Below are 22,820 nucleotides of genomic sequence, written 5' to 3'. Positions count from 1 at the left end.
AAAGACCCAATATGGAGGCCAAATGGCCAAAATATTGGGAAATATTAGAAAAAGACAGAGACAATTGGAAATTGCAGAGTTTGGAGAAAATGAAGGATAAAGTGCGAGACTGGTTACATTATGCTCAGATTAAAGAAGTTTTTAAAAACGACAAAAAGCTAGGGTTCCAGGTGGAGAAATCGAAGTTGGAAACAGAACTGTTAGAACCAAAGACTAAGGTACTTTCAAGAATGTATAACTTGCTGTTAAAATGGAACACACAAGATGAAATGGTTAAATCAGCTATGATAAAGTGGGCACAGGACATTGGGTATAATATTATGTTTGAGGATTGGGAAAGGTTGTGGACCACTGGGTTGAACTTCACTGCATGTAATGCTTTGAAGGAAAATGTAATGAAAATGATATACAGATGGTACATGACCCCAGTTAAACTTGCTAAGATATACCATTTGTCTGATAATAAATGTTGGAAATGTAAAGAAAATGAAGGAACATTCTTTCACCTCTGGTGGACCTGCCCTAGGGTGAAGGCCTTCTGGGAAATGATATATAATGAGCTGGAAAAGGTATTTAAGTATACCTTCACTAAGAAACCAGAGGCCTTCCTTTTGGGCATTGTCGGCCAGAAGGTGCTAAAGAGGGACCGAACATTTTTCATGTACGCAACAACGGCAGCAAGGATACTTATCGCTAAGAATTGGAAAACTCAAGATCTACCCACGCTGGAAGAATGGCAGATGCAACTGATGGACTATATGGAACTAGCTGAGATGACTGGCAGAATCCGAGACCTGGGAGAGGAGAGGGTCGAAGAACATTGGAAGAAATTCAAGACTGATTTTAAAAAAACATTGTAATTTGGTTGAATGTTAAGAAAGGATGCTAGATCATAAATAATTGTGCACCACTAAATTAGATAATTAAAAGGATAAAAAAGTTTGAGGAAAACTTACAAATCTATTGGAGAATTAACAGATTATATTTAAATGAACCTGACACAAGACTGTAAACAAGATGATAAATTGCGGGCAAGAATTGACAACGATGCAAATGGGAGCGGGAGGTGTGAGGGAGTCCAAAGATGTTAAGAAAGTATGTTATGATATATGTTATTCTGCTTCTTTATTTTTGCATTTTTATTCAAAAATCTTAATAAAATATTTATAAAAAGAAAAGGTTAATTTTTTAATAATAATAAAAAAAAGACCCAATGGTAGAAAGAAAGATGTTAAATTATTTTTGCCACAACTGCTGCCCGTATTTTGTTAGCTAAAAAGGGGAAAACCCAAGAATTACCAGCGATAGAAGAATGGCAGATGAAGATGATGGATTTTTCGGAGCTAGCTGACCTAACCGGAAGAGTCCATGACCAGGAGGAGGAGGAGTATCAGGAAGAGTGGATTAAATTTAATGATTATCTAGCTAAATTTGTTAAGTCAAATTAACTGAAAACAGCTTGCAGATACTTAATTGGTTTAGGATTTTATTTATGTTAAGTGATGAATTAATATGTTTAATTCCATAGATTATGAAGATTTAAGGATGTTAACGTCTAAGTTAAATTTTATAAGAATTGGGATTTGGAAAACTGTTAAAAGGACATGCAATGAAATTCAACCAAGGGGAAGTGAGGAAGTCACTTAACAAAGTTAATAACTGTAATTTTCAATAAGGCTATGATTTTTGTTTGTTTGTCTTATGTGTTTGTTTATAATATTGTGAAAACTAATTAAAAAAAAATTCGGGGGGGGGGGGAAGACCCAATGGTAGAGTGAAGGCAGGGAAGAGACCATGGGAAGGAGACAGTGATCCCAGCATTCCTTTGTCTATACCAGGGGTCTGCAACCTTTAAGACAAAAAGAGCCACTTGGACCCGTTTCCGAAGAAAAAACAACTGGGAGCCGCAAAACTCGTCATTATAAAAATAAATTTCTTGTCACTTTTTATTATTTCTTTGTTTGACCCCTCAGAATTACTCCTCCTCATAGAAATAAACGTTAAATTAACAAGTTACCTTTTTGTGTGTGTGTGTTCTTCACTCCCCTTCAAAACAGTGACCAGCGTACATGCTCCCTTTCAATGCAGTGACCAGCGTACATGCCCCTTACAATGTAGCGGGCGGGCAGGAAGGTGACATCGGGACAGTGCGTGACTAACGCACGCACCGCCCCCATGCGACGTCACAGCCAGTACAGCGCTCGCCACAGTGGGGAGTGTTGGGGCACACAATGCGCCTCCTCCCCTCGCTAGTATCCGCCCCAGAGCCGCGGCCAAGGTGTAAAAGAGCCACATGCAGCTCCGGAGCCGCGGGTTGCAGACCCCTGGTCTACACACTTATCAAGCAGAAATCAGGCACTAAAACTCAGACAATTATGAATAAACAATAGCAAGAAGAAAACAAAATTCTCCTTCCTAAAGTGAAACTTTAGCATTAAAAATTTGCCTTAAGGTGGGACTTAAAATTGCATAAATGAGGTAGGGATCGCAGTCAACAGTTAATACTTTGTCGCAGTTGGTTAACAGAATATGTCCCCAACAGGCCAACTCACAATTCGCAGAGATCTACATTTCAGGTCGGTGCCAACCATACAATCTCATGAAGTGGGAGTTTGACTGTTGGGCTGGACAACAGCTAATCCCAACTAGGGCAGGACCCTGACTGCAATTATATGTGACAATTAACATGGAAGGATCAGTCCTTATGACCACTAAGTCTGAGTAAAAAATGCGTTTCCAAGGATAATTCAAAGTGTTGGTGCTGACCTTTAAAGCCCTAAATGGCCTCGGTCCTGTATACCTGAAGGAGCGTCTCCACCCCCATCGTTCTGCCCGGACACTGAGATCCAGCGCCAAGGGCCTTCTGGCGGTTCCCTCATTGCGAGAAGAAAGGTTACAGGGAACCAGGCAGAGGGCCTTCTCGGTAGTGGCGCCCACCCTGTGGAACGCCCTCCCAGCAGATGTCAAGGCAATAAACAACTATTTTACTTTTAAAAGACAACTGAAGGCAGCCCTCTTTAGGGAAGTTTTTAATGTCTAATGCTGTATTGTTTTTAATATTCAGTTGGAAGCCGCCCAGAGTGGCTGGGGAAACCCAGCCAGATGGGTGGGGTATAAATAATAAATAATGATGATGATGATGATGATGATGATGCCACGGAAAGCACTGAAATCAGAAACCAGCCTGGCTGTGGTTACAGACACTATAAAATGGACTTCGGGAGATATGAGCCTTAAGGATGTTTTGCGCAGCAACTCAATCAGTGGCTTTTGAACAGCAATCAGGATTTTATGCAGGTCCCATGTTCGGAAGTGGTGAACAACCGGTGTGGGCCGCAACCTTGCTTCACACAGAGACCTTTTCAGCAGCAGATGAGCAGACAGAAGGCTGCAGTTGCAGTTGGCCAAAATTGATGAAATAGCTGCTGTTTGTGTTAGGCTTCAGACCCTGCTCTAAGCAAGATTGCAGAAGCTTAAGTCCATTGAGATTCACACCCCTCAGGAAAGATCTTCCAGTAAACCTGGTATATCTTCATTGCAGACAGTCACCTGGAGTGTAGCATGATTTAAATTACTGGTGTGAATAAGCCCTGCTTTTTCAAACTGCTCTACTCAAATGCTTTGCAGTCATCTTGAAAGGATGCCTATCCCGGGCATATATAAACCCTTGATATTTCCATAACTGGAATGTATGTAGTCTCCTCTGTAATGATTTAAGTCACATTTGTTGTTCTGTCCACTTTGGATATATCCACCACTGCATTGCAATCCCTGGAAGGTTACCTAGGATAAAAAGTGGCCCTTGGGCTGTAAAGAAATCCCCACACCAGACTATAACACTGACGACATCAAAATCACAATGGCTCTTGTTTTATCAATACTTGGCATTGGTAGCTGTCATTTAACAAAAACAGAAAAGCAGCCCTAACGCAGTGCCGCATCCCTTTTCGCAGCCAGCCAGGTGGCCCTGGGAAGCAGACAGGCGGGTTTTCTGAAGGCTACAGCCTGTCTTTCCCTCACACCCGGCTGTCAGTTTATATGCTGAAGAACAGCACTTCTTAGTCTAGAGCAGGGGTGCCCAAACTTTTTTCAAAGAGGGACAGATTTGATGAAGTGAACATGCATCAGGGCCGGACATGCATCAGATGAAGTGAACATGCATCAGTGGCGTAGCGTGGGGGGTGCAGGGGGGGCCGGCCGCACTGGACGCAACATCTGGGGGTTAGGGGGCGCAAATCCACGGGTTAGGGGGCACAAATTACTTGCCTTGCCCCGGGTGCTGACAACCCACGCTACGCCACTGGCCACAGGGGCAGATTAAACCGACCAGTGGGCTGGATTAGGCCCCCCAAATGGACTTTGGACATGCCTGGCCTAGAGGTACTTTTTATACATTACAGGTGACTTGCATTTTACACTGTAAACACATCACTCCAAAATAATTCTAAAAATTTAAGAACAATGCAAAAATGGTGCACACAGGAGAGGAAATAAGAAAATGGTGCATGTGGGAGGAAAGGGAGCCGGAGAGAGGACAAAGCATAACAAAAGAGGGCAGGCTACCAAAAACCTTTTTTGAACTAACTGACAATATGGACTTGATTGATATTTGGAGAACAAAAAATCCCTTAGGAAGAGAAGGGACATTCTTCTCTGAAGCCAAAATGACATGGACTAGAATTGACCAAATATAGATAACTAGAGGATTGGCACCCAAGACTAGAAAGGTGGAAATCTGCCCAAAAACTTGCTCCAACCATAATGCTGTAAAGATGGAAATGAAATTAACATCAACTGGTTCCTTCAGATGGAAGATGAATGACACCTTATTAAGAGACCAAGAGATTGTCAAGAAGGCCCAAAAGAACTTGAGAGACTACTTTGAAGTAAATTTGAAAACTACAGTGGGAAAAAGAGTAATCTGGGACGCAAGTAAAGCGGTGATGAGGGGGTTTCTGATTCAACAGAACGCAATAAAAAAAAGAACTCAAAATGAGAAAAAAGATAAAATTCTGGAGAAAATAAAAGAAGGAGAGAAAAAATTAAGATCGAAACCAAAGTCACAGGAGATTCTGAGGGAAATTAAATTACATCAAGTAAAATATATGAAATTGATAAATCAGGAAGTCGAATGGAAAATTAAACAAATGAGACAAAAGACTTTTGAATTGGCTAATAAATGTGGAAAACTGCTAGCGTGGCAGTTGAAAAAAAGACAGAAGTTGAATACGGTTACTAATCTCGAGATTGAGGGGAGAAACATCCAGAATCCTGTAGAGATTAGAAAATGCTTCCAGAGATACTTCAAACAACTTTACACACAGGGGCTGCAGAAAGAGACTGACATAGACCAATTTCTAAGAATTAATGGATTACAAAAATTATCCCAAGAAAACAAGACAGTACTGAATCACAAAATAACAGAACAGGAGATTGAAGGTGCCATTCAGAACATGCAATTGGGCAAGTCTCCAGGGCCGGATGGGTTAACCTCCAAGTATTATAAGACTTTGAAAGACTGTTTAATTCAACCATTAAAGGAGGTGTGCAACATGATTATGGAGGGGAAGAAGGCACCGGAGTCGTGGAAAGAAGCTTTCATCACACTTATACCAAAATCTGAAGTTGAAAAGACACAACTCAAGAACTACCGTCCCATATCCCTTTTAAATGTGGACTACAAAATTTTTGCAGATATTCTAGCTAACAGATTAAAAAGAGTGTTAAATGAAGTGATACACAAAGACCAGGCAGGCTTTCTCCCAGGCAGACATTTGTCTGACAACACAAGGAACATTACTGTATCGATATTCTAGAGTTACTGCAAATGAACACTAATACAAGAGCAGTTCTAATTTTTATTGATGCGGAGAAGGCCTTTGATAATATTTCTTGGAATTTTATGAAGAAAAATCTTAAGGGAATGGGAGTGGGATGGGGGTTTGAAAATAGTATAGAAGCAATCTATTCAGAACAAAAAGCAAAATTGATAGTCAATAATGTGGTGTCAGAAGAGTTTAAAATTGAAAAAGGAAGACGACAGGGCTGCCCTATCTCTCCATTGCTATTTATTTCAGTCCTGGAGGTGCTCTTGAATATGATCAGAAGGGACCGGTTGATTAAAGGAATTCAGGTCGGAGCTAAACAATATAAACTTAAGGCCTTTGCAGATGACCTGGTTTTGACATTACAGGAGCCAGAATCTAGTACGAAAAGGGTTCTAGAATTGATTCAAGAATTTGGTCATGTGGCAGGATTTAAATTAAACAAGCAAAAAACTAAGGTTTTAGAGAAAAATTTGACAATAATGGAAAAAGAAAGGTTTCAGAAGGAGACAGATTTAAATGTGGTTAAGAAAGTGAAAACCCTGTGCCCTTAAAGGCAAGAACAAGAATGTGCTCCTGTGTTTTGGCAATCCAACAAAAAGGCCTGGGCGACTTCATCATTTATAGGCTTCATTCCAGAGATGAGACATTACCTGGAGGGACTTCCTGGCGTGGTGCGCTCAGCGTCGGGTCAGGGAAAGCGCTCTGCTGCAGTAAGAGCGCTCCCAATCACGGATACGGGATAAAAAGACGGGGAAGCGAGGGCGACACAAACCCTGAAGAGGTCTGAGAGGAGGTTCCAGACTGAAGAAAATTGATCCAAGCAGCGCATAAAGGGGTTTTCTACCGTCCCAGCACAAAAAGTGCAGGGAGGTGGAAGAACTTCAGCGCAGAAAGACCGCACACCCGACCGTGAGATGCCCTGAGACCCGAATGAGAAAGCACCAGGCTGCTCCAAACTAAAACTGTAAAATCAAGAGTACCCCTGAAGGAACAAGGTAATAACGCTGGCTTAAATTAAAATAAAAGGAATACGGACTAACTTAATATTATAAAGGACAGTAAAGCTAATGGAGAGAGGAGCTTCAGCGTTCTGAGACTTATCAAGTTGTGGAAAATAAGCCTTGTAAAGAGGCAGAAAATAAAAACTGACATACTGAGTACCTGCTTCTACAGGGGGACGCTCTGTTGAGAGAGACAAGGAGCTGAAATAGCAAGCAGCAGCAGCAACGGTGACAACAAAGCAGCGGCCATTGAGGAGGAGATCAGCGTAAAACCAAGGGATGAGTGAGCTTGTGGTCATTGCTCCTGGGCATCCACTTTGCACACTTGTCTTCCTCCCCTTCCATACGACCTCCCTCACCCGCCCACAGGAGCAAGGGTGTGATTTGCTGCTTCAAGGCTGCTTACACGAAGCTCACCTTTGCCTGAATGACCACAGTGATGGATGCTGACCTGGAACTTGACCTCACCGCCTACTGCAATTCTTTTAACATTGCACGTCGCATCACCTACGTCAAACAAGCAGTGGATGCAATCAAGGCTAAAACAGTGGGTGCATATTGGCAGAACTTGTGGGAGGAATGTATGCCCAATTTCAAGGGATTTCCAAGAATTGCCACAGAGGTAGAGGACATTATGCAGATGGCCAGGCAAATGGGTGGTGATGGCTTTGCTGACCTCATCCAGGAAGAAGTGGTAGAGATGGAGTCATAAAACACACAAATGATTTGATTGCAGAGTTTGACCCCTCCATGGAACGCAGCTTCACAATCATCCATGGGATTACAGGCACTCTTGAGAACGTACAAGGAAATGTTTGATGAGTTCAAGAGACAACAACAGCAGCTGTCAACCATAATGTTCCTCACAAAGAAACCAGCAGCACCAGATGTGCTGAGGAAACCCACCTCTGGACCGCAGCCACGAATTTTTCTGGCCACCAGTCAACCCCACCCCCTCCTTATATCATCTGCAGCAGCATCCAGAAAGGGGAAGAGGAAAGAAGACTAAGCAGAAGATTTAGAGCCACATTTGCCTCTCACCATTAAGCACAGTGATTTTTAAAAATGGTTTTTAATGGTTTTCTGGTTCTTTTTACACATTTCCAGGGGGCATTCTGGGTTTTACATGATTTTGTTTATATGTGCGATGATCAGGAACATAACCCCCATGTAAGATGAGAGATACCTGTATAACCAACAGGTGTTGATAGAGCTACACTTAATGGACTTTTTAAAATCCCTTTCAAGCCACCCTACCTAACTGCATCTTGATGTCAGGAGAGAAAAGCAGGAAGGCAAACGGCACCACACAGCCTGATCTAGCTAGCTGGGATTGTCCCCTTCTCAGCAGGGTCATCTCCCACCAACTGGTCTCTGGGAATTCCTATATTTCATTTAAATAAATTGTTATATTTTATTGATTTTTTAAAAATGGTAAAATGCACTGGGATGGTTTCCAGAAAGGCAGGGTATAAGTAGCTGTAAAAAATAATAAATCTAAAATTTGTGGCAGCAAATTCCATAGGTTGTTTAATGAGGTTCCTTCCGTCTGTCTGCTTCACTTCACTCCAACAGACTATTTTTTTGTTTTAATATAGCTGCGTATTCAAATAGTTCATTTCAGTACCTGGCACAGAGGAGTCTCACTGCTGCAATTCCTCCTCCTCCTTAGTTGATAAAGCACTTCAAAATGCTCAGAGTGCGACACATACCGTATTTTTCGCACCATAGGACGCACCTTGTTTTAGAGGGGGGGGGGAATTCTTCCGCTCTCTGCCCAGCGCCCCTTCAGTGAAGCGGCAGGAAGCGCTGCGCAGAGAGTGGGAGAATTTCCCCCCTCTTGTTTTCCCGCTCTAAAACAAGGTGCCGTTTAAGGTGCGTTCAGGTGGCTACCTTGGAAGCCTGGAGAGCGAGAGGGGTCGATGTGCACCGACCCCTCTCGCTCTCCAGGCTTCAGGTTCCTTTCGACTTGCCCACCACCAGCCCCAAAGAGCAGGTCAGGGAGCAGCGGAAAGGCGCAGCAGAGAGGCTGCTGCCATAGTCACGCGTCACTTCTCCAGCTGGGACAGGATCGCGGGGCTATGGCTTCTTTAGCCCCCCGCGCACTCTCCCGGCTGGAGAGGTGACGCGCGGCTATAGAGGCTCCTGCCATAGAGAGCCGGGAGAGGGCTCTCATTTTTGAAGGGGAAAAAGTGCGTCCTATAGAGCGAAAAATACGGTACTGGTTATAACCCTTGCGTACACCCTGTTAAGGCAAGTCAAGTCTTTTGCAGATGGAGGACCGAAAGCACTTGCGCCACCAGCGACTGGTTTTCAGAAGCAACATTCTCCAGCTGTGGAGGAAGACCATAGCTAGCCTTACCTTCCATGATTTGCCCAATGCTCTTTAAAAGACACCCAAGTTGTGGTTCATCACTACCTCCATAGTTTAACTATGCACGGTGTGAAGATATCCTTTCTTTTTATCTATCCTGGATATCCCAACATGAACCTTCACTGAATGTCAGTGAGTTCTAGGGTTACAAGAGAGGAAGAACAACATTTTTTTCTAGCCACCTTCTCCATGCCATGCATAATTTACGTACTTCTATCATGTCACCTCTTACTTGTCTTTTCCCTGGACTAAAAAGTCCCAAATGCCACAACCTTTCCTCAGAGAGCATCTGCTCAATCCCCTTGTTCATTCAGGGTGTTATTTTCTTTTTTTATATATATAAATATTTATTAAGATTTTTTGTGAAAGAAAAACATAAGTAATAAACAACATTGCTTATATCATAACAAAATTTCATAACTTGTTTAGACTTCCTCGCGTCTCCTGCTCCCACTTACATTGTTGAAAAGTTTTTTCAAGCAAATTATCATCTTGTTTACAATCTTATATCCACTCATTTAAATATAGTCTAATAGTTCTCCCTAAGGGTTTGTCTTTTCCTTAATCTCACTTATCATCAAGTTCCAGTCTATTTTAGTGGTGGCCAATTATTTATGATCAAGCATCCTTCTTAACATTCAATCAAATTACAATATTTTTGTAAATAAATCTTAAATTTCTTCCAATCTTCTTCAATCCTTTCTTCTCCCAGGTCTCGGATTCTGCCAGTCATCTCCGCCAGTTGCATATAGTCTATCAGCTGCATCTGCCACTCTTCCAGTGTGGGTAGATCTTGAGTTTTCCAATTCTTGGCAATGAGTATCCTTGCTGCCGCAGGATGTTATTTTCTGAACCTTTTCCAGCTCCTTTTTGAGGTGAGAACTATATACAGTATTCCAAAGGCAATGGCACCATAGATTTGTAAAATGGCATTACGGTACAGTGGTACCTTGGTTTACAAATTTAATCCATTCCAGAAGTCCATTCTTAAACCAAAGCATTCTTAAACCAAGGCGTGCTTTCCCACAGCAGAGGGGGGCTTAATTTACAAACGGAACCCACTCAGCAGGAAGCGAAACATGTTCTGCTTCCAAGGCAAAGTTCACAAACCAAAACACTACTTCCAGGTTTGCAGCGTTCTTAATCCAAGTTGTTCATAAACTAAGCTGTTCTTAAACCAAGGTATCACTGTAGTTGCATTTTGTTTTCAATTCCTTTACTAACAATTTTGCCTTTTTTGCAGCTTTTGCACACTGGGTCAACATCTTCATTCAGCTTCACTGAGCTATCCACTACAACCCCAAGGCCTCACTTCTGGTCAGTCACTGCCAGTTCAGACCCCATGAGCGTATAATGTGACATTATCCCCAACATACATCACTTTTCACTTGTTTACATTAAATTGCCATTGCCATTTTACCACCCATTAACTCAGTTTGGGGAGGTCCTTTCAGAGCTCTTCAACCCTGAACGATTTAGTATAACCACCAAACTTGGCCACTTCACTACTCACCCCTAACTCTAGATCATTTGTGAACAAGTTAAAAAGCACAAGTCCCAGTGCTGATCCTTGGGGAGCTCTTTACACCCCCAATTTAAGGCGAACAGGAGAAGCAGCCTCCTTGCTCTCACTGCAACATTTCAAAGCCTTGATGTTTATAGCAAAATACCAAATCGAAGAAACAAGCGGAAAGGTTGCCAACTAAATAACAAGCAAAAAATATTCTATTCACAACTTTGGTAGCTGAACTACCTCGCAGGGGTATTGTGAGCAGAAAAGAAAAAAGGTACAACCTTGAGCGCCAGGGGGAAAACCAAGCTACAAATATACAACAACAATCATGTGAAAATTCATAACTCTCAGCAATATACCCAAAAAATTTTGGCCATGTCCTCTTGGGATTCATTATACCAGTGTTTCCCAACCTTTTTTGGGCAAAGGCACACTTGTTTCATGAAAAAAATCTCGAGGCACACCACCATTAGAAAATGTTTAAAAAATTAACTCTGTGCCTATATTGACTATATATAAAGTAACTCTCTTTAATAGGCATCAAATAAACACAAAGAAAGTACCGGTATTTTATAATTACTTTATTATGAAATAGTAAGTACCGTATTTTTAGGACGCTCCGTCCCATAGGACGCACCTACTTTTTTTTGGGGGGGGGGAAATAAAGGAAAAATTTTTTTCCTTTATTTCCCCCCCCCCCCCCAAAACCAGGTCGGGGAACAGTAGGATGGCGGTGCTGCGCCTCCCAGCTGTCCCCCGAGCTTGTGGGGCTGGCCCATGTCTGCCTGGCGCGAGAAGCGCTCTGCTTCAGGGCGCCCCGCGCATCGGGCGGCAGGCTACAGTCCGCAGCATGGGGAACCCTCTGTTTCAGGGCGCCCCACGCGCCCCCCCCGGGTGCGCAAGGCTTGCCAACACGAGCGCGGAGCACGGGGCGTCCTCCGAAGGGCGCCCGTGCTCTGCGCCGCCCGCAAGCCTTGCGCTCCTGGGGGGAGATCCCCTGGGTGCGCAAGGCTGGCCAACACCAGCGCGGAGCACGGGGCGTCCTCCGAAGGAACGCCGCCATCCCGCTGTCCCCCGACTTGGTTAGAAGGCTGGCGGGGGGAGAAGCCTGCTCCTCCCCGTCGCCAGCCCCGCAAACTCGGGAGACAGCGGGAGAGGCGTAGCGCGCCCACCCGCTGTCTCCCGACATGGTTTGGAGGCTGGCGGAGGGCTTCCTCCTCCCCCAGCCCCGCAAGCTCCCAGAGCTCTGGGTCCCGTTCTGGGGGAGGGGGAAGCTCGGGCTTCCCCCGCCCCAGCCCCGCGTCTCCAGCCGGGAGACGGGTCGCGCTTTAGCCCCGTGCGTGCTCTCCCAGCTGGAGAGGTGACGCGCGCCTATGGAGGCTCCTGCCATAGGCGCGCGTCACCTCTCCAGCGGGGAGAGGGTCGCGGGGGGCTGCTTTAGCCCCGTGCGTGCTCTCCCAGCTGGAGAGGTGACGCGCGCCTATGGAGGCTCCTGCCATAGGCGCGCGTCACCTCTCCAGCGGGGAGAGGGTCGCGGGGGGCTGCTTTAGCCCCGTGCGTGCTCTCCCAGCTGGAGAGGTGACGCGCGCCTATGGAGGCTCCTGCCATAGGCGCGCGTCACCTCTCCAGCGGGGAGAGGGTCGCGGGGGGCTGCTTTAGCCCCGTGCGTGCTCTCCCAGCTCGAGAGGTGACGCGCGCCTATGGCAGGAGCCTCCATAGGCGCGCGTCACCTCTCCAGCTGGGAGAGCACGCACGGGGCTAAAGCAGCCCGACTCGCCCGCCTCCCTCCCACGGCACACCCGGCAACTTCTCGCGGCACACTAGTGTGCCGCGGAACACCGGTTGGGAAACACTGCATTATACAGAGGAAAAGGGAAGCTGGAATGCACACTATGGACTTTAAGAAAGTTGATTTCAAAAAAAGTAAGAAACCACTGGGTGAAACCCCATGGTCAGAAATACTCAAAAGAGAAGGGAGTCCAAGATGGATGGGAGTTTTTTTTTAAGGTGAGATACTGAAGGGACAATTTCAAACAATTCCAACCAGAAAGAAAAGTGGGAGGCATCAAAAGAAACTAGTGTGGCTGCATAAGGAGCTTACTACGGATGAGCTGAGATTTAAAAGGGGCTCGTATAAGAAATTGAAGGGGCAAATCGCGAAAGAAGAGGGTGAATGAGTGGCCAACATCTGCAGGGAGAAGGTCAGGAAGGCTAAATCTCAAAAATGAGCTCAGGCTTGCAAAATATGTTAAAAATAATAAAAAGGGGGTGGGGGGCTATGCTCAAAGCAAGAGGAAGAACAAACAAGTAGTAGGACCTCTGCATTAAGAAGATGAAGAAATGCTGTTGAGTGACAGAAAAGTGAAACTGCTCAGTGCCTACTTTGCCTTTATCTTCGCCCAAGAAGAAAGCAGTGGCCAAACTGGTGATAGGAGAAAAAATGATGCAAGGAGGGAGTTACAGTCCAAGATAGGAAAATGGGTGGTAATCAAACATCGAGCTACTTTAACACTGAGCCTAATTTGTCATTTTAATGTTCATTCATCCAGTATGGAGATATCCTTTTGGAGCACCTCACAGCCTCTTTTAGTTAAAAACTACCCCGAACAACTTGGTGTCATCAGCAGACTTTGCTAACTCATCTCCAGAAAAGGCTAGAAAGATGTTCTGTCTCATGCTGCAGACTTGGGTTCAAAAAGCAAACACGCTTCCGGTAAATCTCACTCGCAAGACCAGAACCGAGAACTAGACCAGAATGGTTTTCTTATCTATTTGAAGACATAAGAATAGTTATTCTACTTACACTCCTCCCTCCATACCAAATACACCATCAGATACAAACTTCGGTATGGGCAGGTACACAGGGAGGGCACACCCTGCTGCAAAAACCCACTTTTTGTCATAATTTCCAGTCTTCTCTCCCCACCTCCATGCTCAACCTGTATTCCTGGGGGGGGGGGGGGAGGGATGATGCAGCAGAATCTAAATAAAGGGGGCAAACCATTATTCTTCCAGGCAAGCCAGAAAAAATATTATTATGAGAAGCAATGAAAGGCAAAGCAAGAAAAGAGGCACATCTTTGCTGCTAGAGCCATTTCACTTTTGAAAAGCAAGATCACCATTTGAAACCCTTAAATAACCAGCCAGCATAAGTAAAGCCCCACAAGTAAAACTTGCAAACCACAACATGTCTAACACTGAAAGACTGTTTTGAGTTTCTACCTGCAAAGTTAACTGTTCTAAGGGGAGGGGTGGAAATCAGCCAATCTCCTTGGCCCATTAGAGAGCTTTTTCACAGCTTGTTTGCTTCCTTTTGCAAATCGTACAATGGAAAGGTTATCAAAAGGCTGCCTGGGGCGCAGGCTGAAAGGCAACACTTCAGTCAGGGATGCTGCCTGCAGAGGAGATTTCGGTCACAAACCTCACAACAGGTATTCTAAAATTGGTGACAAGGGGGCGAACCTGAGCCGCAGAAAGCGACTAGCGACCAGGGAATTTCGAACACTGGGGTGGGGATGTGTACATACAAGTTTGCTCTGAACTCCTTAAAAGAGAACTAGATAAAACTCTAACAAATAATGGATCAACCCAGCCATATTTTTATATCTCTGACACAGCAAGCTCAGAACCAGATGCCATACAGAGAGATGAGATGCACTGAAAGCCTATGGACCTGTTTGATTCCAACTGAGTACTTTGAGAAGACAACTGAAAGGGCAGAAGATTTGAATTTACAAGAGACATCATATTCCTGGATTCCTTGGCGTGGCACATCCCTCAATGCTCCCTGGGCTGCACCGGGCACAGCGCAGAAAAGCAAAAGAGACTATGACATTGCAGCAACTGGTGGGTCTTTTGCACTAGATCTTTTATTTTTGAAACTGCGCGTTTTGTCAGCTTCAGTTTGTCTGAAGGAGGTGCTTTGCCTTTTGTTTGGTTGTGTGTTTTACCTGTTTTGGAGCACCACCAGCTTTTACTATGTGGTGCTCAAGAGGGCTTCTTAGACTTCCAAATGTGCCCCTGGGCCCAGAAAAGTTGGGGACTCACGACCTACCACCTGAAAAACCCTTTGCCAACACCATGAACCTGATTGTACTGACAGCTTTTCACCACTGGTAGTTTTTAACTATCACCATGACAGCTGTAAAGAAGTCTAGAATCATCTATTGAAGTCAAATGATTAATGAAACATGTAACGCAATAGCAAGATTGCTCCAACAGAGAGTGACACCAGCACCGCACCATTTGTATGTCAAGCACAACATCACTTTCAAAACGTTTCAAACCTTACGTAGCAACTGGTTTCTCTGTAAAAGAAAAGCGATGAGCACCACCTTAAAATATATATATTGAAGTTACAAAACAGAAGTAAGGAGCATAATGGAAAAGAATACCTCCATGTATTAGGACATAATTCATGAAGTAACTTTCCCCTCAATTCATCCCCCAACCCCTTCTGTCCCCTGCTTCCCCCCCCCCCCCCTTATCACTGGAAGTGTCTGAGCTGTGATGAACATCTGCAATATCTCATTCCATACACAGGAGAAACCGGAAGCGATTCTGAGCCAATAAAATAAGAAAACTTGTAAGTGGAAGTGTTTGGAAAGTAAATGCTTGACAGCTTCTTTGAATGCATTCAGGCTTATCTAAATGTAAGTTAAGAGATTGCAGTAGCCTTAGCTTGGATCCAAATCTTGCTGATTATGCTAATGATTATATTTCCCTTGTGTTCTTGAAATCAATGCACTTTCCAGATGAAGTAGCGTAAAGAGACAATAAGGAGACCCTAACTCCTACAAAGAGACAATGACAATGAACTACGATTCTGGGAGTCTTCTTAGCTTGAAGTTACTTTCCCTGCCTCAAGTCTCCCATGTCTGTCCTTTTGGCACTACTGCTAAGGATTCATAGCCCAAGGTAACTAACAAAAGCACCAGAATGAACAAACACAGTTCGTGCTAACATCAGTTACTAAAGCTCTTTACAAAGCCCGTATCTGGTTGGGAACGGGTCAATAAGGTCTGTGCAGTTTACAACAAGCTATCACAACATTTTTACTTGGCATGATCTTACCTCTCATCCTCACCATCCACAAGTTGCACTGTCAGCGGAAGTGCCTTCAGGGGGAAAAAAGAGGCGGCCATGCTGCTGCCTCCATCTGACATGGCTGATGATGCTCCAGCGCCACTTTCTCCACTGGTGGTTTGGGGCAGGCCAACCAAGGCGGGTTGTTCCGTAGAGCGTTTGGAATCTTCACTTCGGGTTGTAATTGACTGAACAAGAGACTGGGCAGAAAACTGGGCAGAGTTCAGTGGTGGTACCTGTTGTGGCACATTTTGGACTGCGGGCAAATTGATGCTAGTAGACACATTTTGGACCAAGTTCCCATTTTGCGCACCTGATGATGATTGTGCTATGTTCTTTGAAGGAGGCAAACTCATAGGTGTGGGCAACACGTTTGCAGCAGACTGGCATGGGACAGAAGCAGCACTGGCAGAAGGTACAGGACTAACAGCAGGCAATTGTTGACCAGCCATTCCTGGAACAAGGGATTCTGCCGCTTGCACAGGTAACAAAGTACTCTGTGGAACAATAACCAAGGGCTGAGGAAGGCTTGATGTGCTACCTTGCAACCCGGGATGAACGACGCCTGCTGGAACAGGGGGCACCACATGGGAAGATGGAGGAGGAGCGCTCTGTGCCACCACCGAAGGAGCAATTGGATTTGCAACTGCTGGTTGCTGCACCACGGGAGGTACACTTCCTTGTTGTCCAACGTTCACTGTTTGAGCGCCAGCTCCTGAGGTCAGCATTGCTGTCTGAGCATGTGCAGCAGGCTGAGAGGATGCTACTGCCAGGTGTGCTTGTACCGAAGGCTGCATACTTGGTGGCTGAGCAACAGGCGCAGGCATAGCCGTTCCTACCATTGTAGGTCCTGCCTGCATAGAAGCTGGAGTCTGAAGCATCTGCTGCTGTTGTACGTAATCTGGCATAGGCCCTGTGACAGAATTCTGATTCACTGGTTTAACATGCCCTGGGGCCATCTGCAGAGGCACCTGCTGCTGTTGCTGCTGCTGCTGTGGTGGTGGATGCTGTGCATGTCCTTGCCCATACGGCAACTGGTGCAGTTGTGGCACAACCGGAACAGGTGGCACAGGCTGCGTTGATTGGGTGTATGGCAGCTGCTGTGCCATGGCAGGCTGCTGATGGCCACCTACTATATTTACCGGAGGAGGGACAGCTGATGCAGGAGGCTGGACCCCTTGCTTTTGAGGAGGATAATTGACATCTTGAGGATGAAGCTGTGGCTGAGAAACGCTCTGGGGTATGCTGGGTGCTGGAGCAGGTTGAGGGCCGGTGCTGCCAAAATCCAACTGCTGAGAACCTGCTGCGTGAAATGGTGGCGGCTGTGCCACCGCTGGTGCTCCCATCTCCCCACTTCCCACACTTTCAGTATAGTGACTCAGTGTGCTTACGTTGCTACTAACTGAGCTCCCACTGGTGCTCTCCCTTTCAGAAGTCACGTCAAGTGAATTTTGTTTGAGAGTGTCTAACGCTTTATTTACAGCTACTCCTTCTGCAACTGGCATGAGGTTCTCTTTGTCGTAGAACTCTGTGCATGTCCATCTACCCTTCTTGAAAGGTTCTGAACTAGAATCCAGTTTCACAACTCTAAACCTCGAGGTGCTGGCTGCGGGCTGCAGTTGACTATATGTTCCTGCTGCTGCTGCTACTGCAGCAACTCCTCCTGCACTGGAATTCCCAGCGCTAGAGGAAGTACTCGTGCCATTGCCAAGCCCACTCGAGACCGCCACATTAACACTGCCACTAGTTATGCTACCAGTACTTGTGAAGTTACTTAGATTCACATTAACGGGACCAGGCATGCTGCTCACCCCACTGGAGCTACCACTAGTCTCGCTGCTTAAAGTGCTGGTCGTAGCTCCGCCGGCTGAAGTGACCCCAGGTGTACCAGCAGCGTGGAAATGAGACACAAGAGCGGCCACAGGCATACCAGCGGATGATGCAGCAGAAACGGGCACGGCAGCTGCCACAACGCTATCAGAGCTTGCAGCGGTAGACAGTTTTCTAAACGAAGGGCTAAACGGTGGTCCTCCGGGAGCCGCTGGGCCGACCATCCCGGAGTGTGGCGGATGGTGATGTCCATGGTGGTGGTGGTGGTGATAATGATGTCCCTGAGAAGGGTGCATGCTGCCATTGATGGCCACACTCTGATGCTGAGAGGGATGTGGCAAAGAGGGGTGCTGCTGCTGCTGCTGCAGAAGGCGAGGCTGGTTGGGGGAGACAGCGCCGGGGCTCTCAGCCTCCTGGAAGTTGTTCAGAGTCTCTTCCGAGGAGCTCCGCTCCGGTTCCCCCAAATCCGTGGCCCTGGACAAGGAGACGTCCAGGATCTCGGAAGAGGACAAGTCCTCGGTGTGCGACTCGTCCAGGTCGTCGTAGCTCTCCGTGTCCTCGGCGATGCTGTTGTTGGAGCTGAGGCTGGCCGAGATCTGGGCGGGGGTCACGCTGGTGATCTGGAAGCCGCTTTTCTTCTTCATCTGGGCCCCTGCCTGGCCGAGGGGCTGCGGCGTCGAGAGGAGGGTCAGGCTCTGCGGAGGAGGCAGCCCGGGAGAAGACGAAGGCGCTGCGGAGGAGGAGGGAGGCGGCGGCGGCGGCTGAACCAGCAAGGGCGGCGGGTAATCTTCCAAGCCGCCGCCGCTGCTGCCTCCGACGCCGATGCCTGCCGGACACAAGGCCGGCACCGCGACGCTGCTGCTGCTGCTGCTGCTGCTGCTGCCGCCTCCTCCTGCTGCTCCTCCGCCGCCGCCGCCGCTGCCGCTGCCCCTCCGAGGAAGCATCGCCGGGTGCGCCATCTTCCCGACGCTGGTGTCTGCCGCTGAGTCAGGCTGGTGCATTGAACGAGCACTATTTTAAGGAGCCCCGGACGGAGAGCGAGGAGGGAAAGGGAGCGCGCAGGCGGAGCAGGCGCACCTGGCAGCTGAGCCCAGACAGAAAGGGAGAGGCAGGCAGGCAGGCAGACACACAAGAGGCGCTTCTCCAGCCGGCTTCTCCGGGCAATGGGACACTCAGGCCCCGGCCCCTTCGCCGCCCCCGACCAGATCACAAAGCCCCCGGGGCTCCCGGCCTCGCCAATCCTCCCGGCAAAGGGGAGCAGGGTTCGCCGACGACGCAGCAGCAGCAGCCGGCTCCGGAACGGCGGCGAGGCTCGTGCGCGCAGTCCCGGCGGGGCCGTCGGGCGCCGGGCGCTTCCCCATCCAGGATGGCGAGGCGGGGGGGGGGAGGCGGGGAAGCTGACGCAGCCCGGGCAGCAGCAGCAGCAGCCGCCCCTCTCTCGCTCCTCCGACGCCTCTCCCACCGCGGAAGGAGCCGGGAAGCTTCGCGGGCGAGACGCCGCCGCGCGCTCGCTCTTCTTCCTCCTCCACCTCCTCCTCCTCCTCCGGCGGCTTCCCTCTCTGGCTCTGTCCAAGGGAGGGGAGATGGAGGGGGGGGGGGAGAAAGATGGCGCTGGCGGCGGCGCAGGCGCAACCGCAGGCAGCGCGCAGACATAAAGGGCTCGCCGGCACGGAGGGAGGGAGGGCGGGAGGGAGAAGAAGAGCCGGGGAGTTACGGCTCTGGCGGCCGGAGGTTGCCGAGGCGGCCGACCCGCAAGACGGAGGCCGCCAGCTCGGCCCGACAAGATGGCGGGGGCGTCGGCTTGGCGCTCGGCAGTTTTCTCCTCAGGCGGCCGCCTGGCGACCGGCGCGTTTTCCCTCAGGAGTGGCGCCCTTCTTGCCAGGCGGTTCGGAGCGGCGGCTGCTGCTTCGCCCCTTGGTTCTGGCTGGCCGTCGGAACGGGGAGGCTTAGACGCGTGTCAAGACGAAGGCGGGCTTTCGGGCGGCGCGTGGGCTCGGAAAACGCCCCACGCCCCTTCGCGGAGTGCCTGACTCGCAGTTCTTGGTGGGGTTGACCCTCTCCGCATAGAAAACGAGCAGAAGTGCCCTAGTAGTATAAAGCACCACATTCAAAGTCTGCACGTTCATTCGGGCCGAATATGCCAAGTGCTTCACCAGTCGGAACACAGCCTGAAAACACTCCCAGGAGACTGACAGAATCTCCACCCGAGTACAGCGCCTGCACCTTTAAAATCTGCCTTACTTCTAGACCTTCTGCAAGTGAAGTTCTGTTCTTCTGTATATTTCCATGCTTGGAATAAAAATTCCCCCGGTTGGTTTTTGCATACTATGCCACATTAAACCCAACCAGGAAAAAGCAGCATGTACCAATAATCTGGGAACTTTTGCCACTTTCTGTCTAAGCCAAAATAAATAAATATTTTTTTTAAAAAAATCCAGTAGCACCTTAAGAGACCAACTAAGTTTGTTCTAGGTTTAAGCTTTTGTGTGCATGTGCACAATTTTGTTGGTTTTTTTTTAGTTTTTATATTTATTTTGACTGCGTCAGACCAACACAGCTACCTACCTGATTAAGCCAAGTTATACATCTGACGGACGTATGGAAGAGCATATGAACCTGATTTCTGAAGTGTTTGTAAAATGGCACCTGCTAACATACCAAATTGGAGGCCTTTCCTTAAAGGTCTAACACCCTACATTTCCACACTTAAATTTGCTGCATGTTTTGTGATTTAAAACCTCTGCCGGGTTTTTCTCATCCAAGAGTACTTGCCCCAAACTTGGATCTTGGCATCCAGGAAATTTTTCTATATTTTATACCTATTTTCCTGAACCCACAGATTTGTCCTCTCATTCCACAGAAAAGCAGTGAAGCAGACAAATTTAGGAGAGATCTTGCAGAGAAGTGTCTCAGTACAGAAACATTTGCAGCTAATCTGCTTATTTTACACACTTACCCTACTTAAAAGGCTGAGTTTGAGGAAATCAAAGATTTGTTGGCTTTGGCTCATAATCTGAGTTTTTGCTGCTTTGATGATAATTACTCCTGCTATGTTTTTAAGTGTCCATGAACACAAGAGCTTGGCGTGCAATTAGACCAAGAGACCACCCTGTAGCAGCCTAGCATACAAAGCTCACCAAATGCCATCAAAGGTGAGGGGGAAATGGGCAGGATCAGTGACAGCACTCAGCAGCTGTGAAAAAAAGACCTATTAACTGCATGCCTGGCCATTCCAGCTTCACAGATTCTCCATTTTCTCTGCACCAACATAAACTAATGTGCTAACATAAACTCGCATGGTTTGTCAACAAATTCTGGGTGTGGAAACTCATGACTTCGGGGTAGGCCAACCCTTGTTGTTGTTTAGTCGTTTAGTCATGTCCAACTTCATGACCCCCTGGACCAGAGCACGCCAGGCACTCCTGTCTTCCACTGCCTCCTGCAGTTTGGTCAAACTCATGCTGGTAGCTTCAAGAACACTGTCCAACCATCTTGTCCTCTGCCGTCCCCTTCTCCTTGTGCCCTCCATCTTTCCCAATATCAGGCTGTTTTCCAGGGAGTCTTCTCTTCTCATGAGGTGGCCAAAGTATTGGAGCCTCAGCTTCAGGATCTGTCTGTCCTTCCAGTGAGCACTCGGGGCTGATTTCCTTCAGAATGGATAGGTTTGATCTTCTTGCAGTCCATGGGACTCTCAAGAGTCTCCTCCAGCACCATAATTCAAAGGCATCAATTCTTCATCGATCAGCCTTCTTTATGGTCCAGCTCTCACTTCCATACATCACTACTGGGAAAACCATGGCTTTTACTATACGGACCTTTGTTGGCAAGGTGATGTCTCTGCTTTTTAAGATGCTGTCTAGGTTTATCATTGCTTTTCTCCCAAGAAGCAGGCGTCTTTTAATTTCGTGGCTGCTGTCACCATCTGCAGTGATCATGGAGCCCAAGAAAGTAAAACCTCTCACTGCCTCCATTTCTTCCCCTTCTATTTGCCAGGAGGTGATGGGACCAGTGGCCATAAACTCACATGGTTTGTCAATAAACTCTGGGTGTGGAAACTCATGACTTCGGGGTAGGCCAACCCTAGTGAGGATATAATGCTTTAAACCATGGATGAGCCAGGTTCTTGGACTAGTGTGTTTTCCATCCCCTCTGACATGACCGCAAGAAGAAAACTTCCTGGTTTAACAAAAGCAGAATTTTGTATTACATCTTAATTGTGAATTCTGCTTGGCTGAAACAAGCTTGACCCTGGCACAATAGGTGGATGTGGGAACAATTTTGCACCTAGCCTTATTATCCTGTATATAGCTGGAAATCAATGAGTACAGTACTGTGACTCCAACCATGATGTCAAACATAATAGGAAGTACTCTATCACCAGGCAGGGTCCAAGACTTGAGATTTCGTTAAAAAAATCCTTTAAAGTCTTGAGCTCTTCTAGGAAGAACATTATGAAGCAAAATGTGCAGGTAGCCTTCCAAGTGATTTCTGTGAAATGAGCCAGCCTGGTTGCTCCCACCAGCCAGTGAATGAAGTCGTATCTGTGACAGATGTGAGTTCTTGGATTCCAAACCATTGGAAGCCCTGGGGTCCCAAAGAGTTGGTGTTTTCCTTTCTCCTTTAATGCACATTTCCTGTTGCCAGACCTAATCTTCTCTGTAGATTTCCCCTTTCCCCCAGCAACCAGGATGCATTTTTCTTGTGGTGGGTTCATTTGAGATCAGTTATTTTCTTCAGACACTATTCCACAATAAATGTGGGTGGATGCTAAATGCAAATTGTGAAAACTTTCCAAGAGGCTTAAGCAAATCTGCTGTGCAGGACCTAAAGCAACTCGTTTAAAATTCATTGTACCTTTTAGTACCATGGTATACATGTCTACTCATACATTTCTCTGTATTTAATAGGGCTTACTCCCAGGTAAGTAAGTACACAGGACAGTAGCCTAGGCTTTGGTTTAGTGTTGGTATTGGGGGAAAACTGGGTTCTTGTCTCTTTAACAGCTATATGGTAGAAATTCAACAGGTTAAGCCTTTTCTAGTATGTAAATTCAATTATGCAAAAAACTTCACTGGTTCACATTGTCTGCAGACATCTTATTACATGTGCAGTCCCTGATTTATTTTTGCACCCTCCATTCCCACCTGGACACAAATATGCATATGCCACAAAACATATGTAACAGATAT

General features: G+C 46.9%; 1 protein-coding gene across 3 annotated transcripts in view; it reads right to left on the bottom strand.

Annotated features, from left to right (window-relative positions):
• Positions 1–18,958, bottom strand: part of TSC22D1 (TSC22 domain family member 1) — a 79,692-nt gene extending 60,734 nt beyond the window's left edge. For 2 of the 3 annotated variants that reach the window (XR_014564034.1, XR_014564035.1), the window contains exon 1: positions 15,790–18,958. Coding sequence is in view for 1 of the 3 variants with exons in the window: in XM_083738301.1 (XP_083594427.1) it covers positions 15,790–18,632 (2,843 nt within the window). In the remaining 2 variants the exon portion in view is untranslated. The remainder of the gene's footprint in view (positions 1–15,789) is intronic. The other variant, XM_083738301.1, reaches the window with a different exon arrangement.
• Between the last annotated feature and the right edge of the window lie 3,862 nt (positions 18,959–22,820).

The sequence above is a fragment of the Podarcis gaigeae genome (assembly GCF_964106915.1).
Source record: "Podarcis gaigeae genome assembly, chromosome: 5".
In the NCBI taxonomy this organism is placed as follows: Eukaryota; Metazoa; Chordata; class Lepidosauria; order Squamata; family Lacertidae; genus Podarcis; species Podarcis gaigeae.
This window is presented reverse-complemented; position numbering and strand designations above follow the sequence as displayed.